At 64.9% G+C, this 8,624-nt stretch overlaps 1 protein-coding gene across 1 annotated transcript; it reads left to right on the forward strand.

Annotated features, from left to right (window-relative positions):
* The first annotated feature begins 3,173 nt into the window (after window positions 1-3,173).
* On the forward strand, window positions 3,174-5,434 carry TLX3 (T cell leukemia homeobox 3). Its single transcript, XM_008147616.3, has 3 exons — window positions 3,174-3,735; window positions 4,069-4,312; window positions 5,224-5,434. The coding sequence occupies exons 1-3, from the start codon at window positions 3,174-3,176 to the stop codon at window positions 5,432-5,434; spliced, it is 1,017 nt and encodes a 338-aa protein (XP_008145838.2).
* The last annotated feature ends 3,190 nt before the right edge of the window (window positions 5,435-8,624 follow it).

Here is an 8,624-nt window from a genome sequence, read left to right on the forward strand (position 1 = left end):
TTTGGCCAAAAACTGCTCAGAGGTAAATTTATGACCTTAAGTATGTTTATTTAAAAAAACAAAGACTTCTTAAATGAACTAAATTTTCACTTCAACAGAGAATTAACAAAAAAACAAAACATTCCTGAAACATTAAAAAAGAAAATAATGAAATAAATGTCCTTTAAGACCAATAAAATAGACCTTTGGCAGATAAGATCAAAAGGCCCAGCTGAGTAACACGGAGACAGAATGCAGAACTGAACCCCGATCCACGTGAGAGTTTCGAACGATGAGAGACTGTGTCCACGGCGTCCTAGCCATGCACTGGAAAACTGGGATGGGATGCACAGCATTCTGGCACCGGCTTCCAAGCTGAATGTGCACCGAATCACCGGGAGGGCTTGTTAAAATCAGATTGCTGAGCCCAACCCCCATTTCTGACTCAGTGGGTCTGGGCTGGGGCCCAAGAACGTGCCTGTCTAACAAATCCCCAGGTGCGGCTGCTACTGGTCCAGGAGCACACTGAGAACCACTGTCCCAGGGATATGGCTGCCCCGTTGACTCCCCCTCCTGACCCCTCTGCTCTGTCTGGATCAGAAAGGAGAGGGTTTGTGGCCATTGGCCCCAAGGGCCTACTGCCGCCTGACGGACACCCCGAGCCTCAGAAAGCCGGCCCTTTCCTGCCAGGCACTGTGCTGAATGCGTTCACCGGAAGAGCTCACGGAATCCCATGACGTGGGTCCTGTTGCTTGACCAGGTGGGGAAACTGAGGCACAGAGAGGATGGATAATTCCCTGAGCCCGCAGCTGGTAAACTGAGGTGGGAATCCAATTCTTGAGCACTGGGCTGCTCTCCGTGCCCCTGGGAGCAACGTCCACCCCACCCACAGCTTCTCCCTCGTTCTGTGCCCACACACCTGTGGGGCGGCCTCCTTATCCCAACTGAACAGGCCGGGACGTGGCAGGGACAGGCCTGGAGCCAGGGCTCTGGAAGCCAGGAGGGCAGTGCAACTGGTGAGGCCCCTGAGTGGCGGCCTGGGAGTCCCCGGAGCTCTCTGACCCTCAGTTCCCTCATCGGGTAAACAGTGGGATCCATAATAGTCCCTTCTTCACAGGGCTGTCTCGTAAGGAACAAGAAGTGCCACTTCCTGCCTGGCACACACCAAGTTCTCCACCTCCGGCAGCCGGGCTGCTGTCATTGAAGTTGTTATTATCTAACCGCCCGCTTCTCACCGGCGGGCGCTTCATCTCATCTACTTCTCACAGCCACCCTGGGGGTAGCTTACCCTTTCCGTTTCACAAATAAGGAAAATGAGGCTCCAGGAGGGGCAATGAGGGACCAAACAGCCCCCCCACCCCACTCCCGCCAGAGGCAGAGCCGAGATTAGAAGCAGGAGGCCCCGCCGGCCTGGAGCAAGGACTTCTACTCCATCCGAAGGTGCCTGTCCCTGGGGGGAGCGGCGCAGGCCCACCCCATGCTGCCAGCGCCTCCCTCTTCCCGCCCAATGCTGAGGTTCCAGGAGGGTTAGCGACTTAGCCAGGGGCGCCCTGCCTCAGGGACCCAGGCCTGGAGATGCAAATCTGAGGCCTCCCCTTTGTCCAGGCCCATTATTAGGCAGAGTCCCCCACAGGCTGCCTCCTGCCCTTCCTGACCCTCTGAGACCGACCCCACTGGAGACAAAACCATCCTTCTCCCCGAGCTGCTGAGCTTCCGCAAATAAAATAAAACTGCAAACAAATAAACAAGGATCCTAAGAATCATCCATCAACCATCACGCTGGGGGGTAGGGGGGGCGGGAGGGCAGGCACAGCTGCTGGCTGGGTGCCTACTGTGTGCAGCCAGGCCCAGCCCCGCGCTCTCCAAGCCTCGCTCCGGCTCAGACAATCCCGCAATGCACGCCTCGCTCTTTTCACAAATGAGAAAACCAAAGCCGAAAGGCGTGGAGTCACTTGCTCAAGGTCACTCAGCTCGGAAGTGACCGGCCCGGATTTAAACTCATTCCTGGCCAACCGCACATCCGCGCGAGGGAGAGGCCTGGCCAGGGGTGCAGCAGTGAGTCTGCACCCAGCCCTTTAGGAACCTGCGGGTAGAGAACGATTCTGCAGGTCTCCCCCAGGGGAGACAGCTGGGGCTGGCGTGGGGGCGACCGCCCCGCGAGCGGTCCGTCCACCGAGCCCCTCAGACCCCGAGGGCGGGAGCCAAGCTGGCAGTGGTTCCAGCGCCCCGGCTGCACTGGAGCGGGAGGAGTCCACCGCTCTCCCTACCCCCAAGAAATCCCGCTATTTGCCCTAAATGTTAGCCACCCCCGCCCTTGCCCCTTGGGAACCCTAGGTCCCCACACCTGCTGCGCCACGGGCGGGTCCCCACGCGCGACCAGCAGTCCCGACCATCTTGCAACGAATTTCGAGGGGCCGGATCCCCGCTCCCCTCCGGGCGACCCCAGGTCCCTAGCCCAGCCGGGCCAGGCACGCGTGGGCACCTGTGAGTCACTCCTCGGTCCGCCTGGCGGGAGCCAGGGAGTGTCTCCAAAGTGGTCGCGACGCCGCGGCCGAAGCCCAGGCGGGGGCGAATTCTGCCCACGCGGGTCGGTCCTTGGGAGCGTGGAGCACGCCGTGGTGCTCGCGTCACCCCGCGCGCAAGGAGCGCGGAGCTGGCACCCCGGGGCGCGCCCCTTTCGTTGCTCCCGCGGCGCTGGAGTGTCCAAGATGCTTCCACGGAGCTGCAGGGTCGTCCCGGGGCTGCAACTCCATTGCAGTGGAAAGGATTCATGGGGTTTGGTTTTTGCTCAGATGAAAAAAAAAAAAAAATTGGAAGAAAACGAAAACCCCCTCGGAAAAGGAGAATTTCACCAGGAGAGCGCCCAGACCGGCCCCGAGCTGCGGCGGGGAAGCGGCCCCGGCCGGGAGGAGCGGGGAGCGTCTGCTAATTGCAGCTTCGTTAGATTTCGGGTTTGGGAGGCTGCGGTTCGGGCGCTAATATCCGCCGCCCATTATCCCGGCTAATAAATTTGACCTATTGTTCGTTTGTTAAAATGATGTCACCTTGGAACAGTCCCTAAGCTCCTATTTCCATGAATTAGGCCTTTATTGAAAGCCGAGAGCCAATGGGAGGAGAGAGGCTTGTTGATCGCAGCCAATGGCTGCGGCGGGAGAGGAATTAGCAGCGGAAACTCCAGGTTCGGTTCAAGAAAGATGACACAGAGCCTGTCGGGCCCGCGCACTCTTGGCAAAGTTTCAGTGCGACGAGAGGCGCCGGGCGCTCCATGGCCGCGCCGTGACGGGGCCCCAGCAGCCTCCCCGCCCAGCCCAGCGCAGCCCTTCCACCCGCCCAGGATGGAGGCGCCCGCCAGCGCGCAGACCCCGCACCCGCACGAGCCCATCAGCTTCGGCATCGACCAGATCCTCAACAGCCCGGACCAGGACAGCGCACCGGCCCCGCGGGGCCCCGACGGCGCCAGCTACCTGGGAGGGCCCCCGGGGGGCCGTCCGGGCGCCACGTACCCCTCTCTGCCCGCCTCCTTTGCGGGTCTCGGCGCGCCCTTCGAGGACGCGGGATCTTACAGTGTCAACCTGAGCCTGGCGCCCGCCGGCGTGATCCGGGTGCCAGCACACAGGCCGCTGCCCGGAGCCGTGCCACCGCCTCTGCCTAGCGCGCTGCCCGCCATGCCCTCCGTGCCCGCGGTCTCCAGCCTCGGCGGCCTCAATTTCCCGTGGATGGAGAGCAGCCGCCGCTTCGTGAAAGACCGCTTCACAGGTGAGCCGGGCGGGTGAACGGACCCCGGGCCTCGGCCCTGCCGGGCGAGAGGCGCCGCGCCCTCTGTGCTCGACTCCGGGAAGCGATTCCGGAGGCCCGAGCGCGGCGGAGGCCTCCGCGCCCAGGGCCCCGGGCAGCCGCAGGGGGAGGGGAAGCAGGGAGTTCGCCCAGGGAACAGGGGGGCATCTCCCAAGCGGCTCGGTGCCGCTGGAGACGCGGGACCGACGAGATAACGGAGCGTTCTGCGCCCCGCCGGGCGGCACGGGGTCCTCGCGGGGCCTGAACGACAGCGGAGCTGGGCTGGGCCTCAGGGGGCCTCGTGTGTCTCCGCAGCCGCGGCGGCGCTCACGCCCTTCACGGTGACCCGGCGCATCGGCCACCCCTACCAGAACCGGACGCCGCCCAAGCGGAAGAAGCCGCGCACGTCCTTCTCTCGGGTGCAGATCTGTGAGCTGGAAAAGCGGTTCCATCGCCAGAAGTACCTGGCCTCGGCCGAGAGGGCGGCGCTCGCCAAGTCCCTCAAAATGACGGACGCGCAGGTCAAGACCTGGTTCCAAAACCGGAGGACCAAGTGGCGGTGAGAGAGGCCCGGCCCGGCCCACCTTGCACCCGCCTTCCGCCCTCCCCACGCCGCAGCCTCCCGCTCTGCGCAGCCGGCGCTGCCCCTCTCCGCCCAGCCAGGGCCGCGCCTCCCCGTACCCCCCCGCCCCCCATCTCGCCTTCCCGGGTTTTAGCCTCCCGTCCCTCCTTCCCGCCGGCCCACGTTTCTCTCCCCACTCTCCCGCGCCTCGGCTTCTCCTCGGTGGCCATCCCGGTGTCGCTGTCCTGCGCCTCTCCAATTCCTTTCGTTTTATTTCGTCTCCTTCCTCCCACCTGCCTCTCCCAACATCCCCGGGGTCCTCTCGCACTGCCTGCGCCCCCTCCCCTCCCCCGCCGGTCCTCTCGGATTTCCGACCATCCGCGCGAGTTCTGGGTCCCCCTCGAGCCCCCAATCCCGACTCCAGCCCTGCGTGTATCCGATCCCTGTTTCCATCCAACCCGTGAACAGCGAAGCGGTCCTGAAAGAGGGGTTCGAGGCAGGCCTGGGAGAGCCGGGTGAGGCTGGCCTCGCCTGGGGACCCCGCACGGGCGGTGCAGAGCCAGCCCGCCCACTCGCGGAGCCCGGTGACCCGGCTGCCCGCAGGGCCCAGTCGGTTCCACGTACGGCTGCGCTTCTTGTCCCGCAAAAGAAACAATCTTTGTTGCTGGCGAAGCCTCCATACCCGGGCGTGCAGGTGGGCGGGCGGAGTCCCCTCGCGGCGACGGCCCGGCGCACGGCCAACACCAACGACTCGCCTCCGACCTCCGGCACAGCGCGGGCGGGAGGCAGAGGGGCTCCGCGCCTCGAGGCTCCCGGCTGGCCTGGGCTCCCGGGAGGGCTGGAGCGCGCCGGCGGCCCCGCGGTGCCGGGTGCCTGACGGCGCTGTCCCTCTCCCTCCCCCGGTGCAGGCGGCAGACGGCGGAGGAGCGGGAGGCGGAGCGGCAGCAGGCGAGCCGGCTCATGCTGCAGCTGCAGCACGACGCCTTCCAAAAGAGCCTCAACGACTCCATCCAGCCGGACCCGCTCTGTCTGCACAACTCGTCGCTCTTCGCCCTGCAGAACCTGCAGCCCTGGGAGGAGGACAGCGCCAAAGTGCCCGCCGTCACCTCCCTGGTGTGAGCTCCCCGCGCACACGCTCGCCAAGGATCGCCACCCCCACGCAGTGGGGCGCCTCGGGCCCCCAGCCGGGCTGGGGGGAACCGAGGCCGAGACGGGAAGGGGCCGCCAAGCTGGAGGAGGCCCCGGGGCGCAGCCGCTGCCTCGCCGGCCGCGGAGGGGGGCTGGGCCCGGGCTCCGCGCGGCTGCACAATCCGAGCCCCCGCCCCGCGCCCAGTCCCGCCCCAGGCCCGGGCCTGACAAAGAAAGCGCCTTACGTTTCTCCGCCCCACGCCCGCACCCCTGGGCCGGGCGCCTGTATTATACTTTGTACTTTTGCCCAAACGTGTAAATAATAAAAGTTTCGGCTTTTTTTTTTTTTTTTTTTTTTGAAACCGGCCACCTGCTTCCCCGGCGGGGGCCTCTGGAGGAGGGGCGGCCGACCAGGTGGTTGGGGGAAGCGCCAGGGGCTTGGGGCAAGCCTGCGCTGAGGCAGGGTCCACTCCTCTCAGTTCTTTTATTTAAGTCATTTTATTTAATAAAAAAAAAAGTTAGCTATTTCACTTAACGCCGCTTTTATTTCGTTTTCGTTCCAATAATGTTCGGCGACCCCCGGCCTGCGCCCCACTCCTACGGCGGAGGAGGCCCAGGCGCGCAGTGCGGGGCGAGTCCACTTCTCCAAGGTTCGTCCGCATCCGCCTCAGCTCGAACCCCGGCTCGGGCCCCGCGGAGGATCCGCGGTGCAGGTCAGTGCGTGCCGGCCGCCCTCGGTCTGGGTGCCCGCGGGACGGGGTGCACGTGGGAAGGGCCCTCTCGGCCCAGAGGTTTGTCCAGCGCCAGAGGTGGGGAGCGAAAGGCCGCTCCAGGCCACATCCACGTGGAGGGTGGTAGGCACGGTGACCTCGAGTGTCCGGCAACTCGGGGCCTCCCCACCCCCGGCCCACAATCCTCTCCAGTCCACGCTCTTCCCGGTAAGACCTCCGAGAGGCGAGGGCAGGACCCACCGCCGGCTGCGGGGCTCTGGGCGCCCTGCGGGCGGGAGGCTGTGCGCAGAGGCAGCCGGTGCGCATCCTGGCTCTGGGGACCCTTCCAACGCACAGGCCCAGGACACCCGCGCTCTTTCGGCTTGCGTGGGGCCACAGGTAGCGCATGACGTCATGTGACATCACTGCAGCCGCTGCGGACAAGAGGGGGGTGGCGCCAGGAAGGCCCAGCACCCCGAGCCCAGGTGTGAAAGCTGCGGGGCTGGTCCCCCCGGCTTTACCTGGGCCCCAAAGCAGGAAGTTTGGGGATCGCGGGGTTGGCAGCGGGACACCCCTTCACACACACACACACACACACACACACACACACACACACGCCAAGCGTCGGTGAACATTCATCCCCTCTTGCTTTTTCCTTTTATCACCCTCCCTCTCCGTCTTTTAAAAACTTTGCTTACTTCCGGCCTGTTTCTCCATCTCCTCCTGCTCGCTGGGTGACTATATATAATGTTTCCTTTTCTTTACAGTTTTGTTTCTCTACATGGTTGGTCCTCTATTGCTTTTAGCTTCTCAAACTCTTTGTCACGTCCTCCCTTCCTCTCGCCCCGTCTGTCTCTGACGCCCTGTGACTCTCTAGGTTTCACTTTCCGCGTCTCCTCTTTATTGTCCTTCTTTCTCTCCTCTGTCTCTCTCTCCCCCTCCTTGCGTCCCAGTAACTCCCCGAGACTAAGCCCCTGGGGCGCTGTCCCGAGGCCCCGTAGCAGTCCCACCCTCCTCCTCCCCCACGTCCCCCAGGCCTGGCGCCACCAGTGAACGCGGGGGTTGGCGCCCCTTCGTTGTACACGGACAGCGGGGTTGCCTGCCAGGGCTCGGCTGGAGGAAGGGCGAGGGAGGCTAAGAAACAGCTTGGAACTCCCGGCGTTCCTGTCCCCTCTCCGCTTCACCTCCAAACCCTACTGAGCCCCAAGCGGGGGCACGGACACCCCAGAGAGGGCCTAGGGCGCCTCAGAGCTCCGCGCCTCGTCTGTGGGTGTTCTCCTGGAAGGCGGCTGCCTCCTGCGCTCGGAGGCCGAGGCACGCCCTCACCGGGATGCGGGGGGTGGCCCTCGGGTGGGGACGTGAGCATCTAAGAACCGGAGCGACCTTCTTGGCCTTGGCTGTCCACACAGCCCCTTCCGCGGGACCGCTGTCACTTCTCCGATTTCCTTCGCTCTGATTCCATTTCTCCAGAATAAGCTGAGTGGGCCTTGTTTTCCTCAATTATTTTTGTGGTTCTGCCCGGGTAAACCTCGATTCTTGGGCCTTTGCGGGGAGGCGCGCGCACCTGTTTCTTTCTCTCTGCTGCCTCTGCTCTGAGCAAAAGGTCTCCGGTCGCCAAGTTCCCTGTGGGTGGGGCAGGCCCAGGGATGTGGCCCAGTCTCAACGCGGCCCTGGAGGCCCGGGTTCCCCCCACTCCTCTCAGCGCTTTGCCCCAACCTAGGCTTGAGACGGGCCAGGAGTTCGGGGACTGACCTGGTCTCCACTCCGCCTCCCCAGAGCGATGCGGCGCCCCCGGCGGGTGGGAGCGATCGCTGAGCGACGCGGGGTGTTGAGAGCCAAACCTCCCGCCGCTCCGGGTAGAGCCCGGAGGTCGCCGTTTGCACTGTGGCTGCGCCGTGAGGGGCGCGGCTGCCAGTCCCGGGTGCGGAGGGCAGTGAGGCAGGGTCTGGGCGCGGACACGTCTGGGTCAGGCAGGCGCCCCCTAGGCTGAGCTCGAGGGAAGGAGCGCCAGAGGAGGCCGGGAGGCCCACCTGGGCTCCTCCCTCGCGATCCTCACCCAACATTAGGGCCCAGTTTGGCCTGGGGACGCGGCCGAGGCTCCGGAGACCCCGAGAGTGTGGGCGCCCAGCCTGGGGTCCGCCGGCCAGAAGCCCCGGCCTCTGGGCCCGAGCTGGAGACTCCGCCTCGCCGCCCTGCCCCGCAGCCGCCCTCGCCTCTGTTCCAGCGTCGGCAAAGCCAGAGCCGTGCCCATTTTACAGGCGCAGGACGGGGAGGCCAGGGGCAGCCTCGTGGCCCTGGAGGGCTGGTGGTGCGGGCTCTCCCGGCGCGCCGCCCGCAGGTGCGGAGGCCTGGGCCCCAGGAGCAGGCGGAGGCTGGAAGCTGCCTGGCCAGGACCAGCAGGCAGGCCCCGTTCAGCTCCCTGGAGCCTCCGCAGCCGGCGGAGTGCGGAGTTGGGGGTGCAAGGGGGTCCG

The sequence above is a fragment of the Eptesicus fuscus genome, chromosome 6 (assembly GCF_027574615.1).
Source record: "Eptesicus fuscus isolate TK198812 chromosome 6, DD_ASM_mEF_20220401, whole genome shotgun sequence".
Lineage (NCBI taxonomy): Eukaryota > Metazoa > Chordata > Mammalia > Chiroptera > Vespertilionidae > Eptesicus > Eptesicus fuscus.

Coding starts and splice junctions, on each gene's coding strand:
- TLX3 (XM_008147616.3), top strand. CDS start 3,174: ATGACACAGAGCCTGTCGGGCCCGCGCACTCTTGGCAAAGTTTCAGTG. Junction 3,736..4,068: donor CGTGAAAGACCGCTTCACAG/GTGAGCCGGGCG, acceptor GTGTCTCCGCAG/CCGCGGCGGCGCTCACGCCC. Junction 4,313..5,223: donor AACCGGAGGACCAAGTGGCG/GTGAGAGAGGCC, acceptor CCCCCGGTGCAG/GCGGCAGACGGCGGAGGAGC.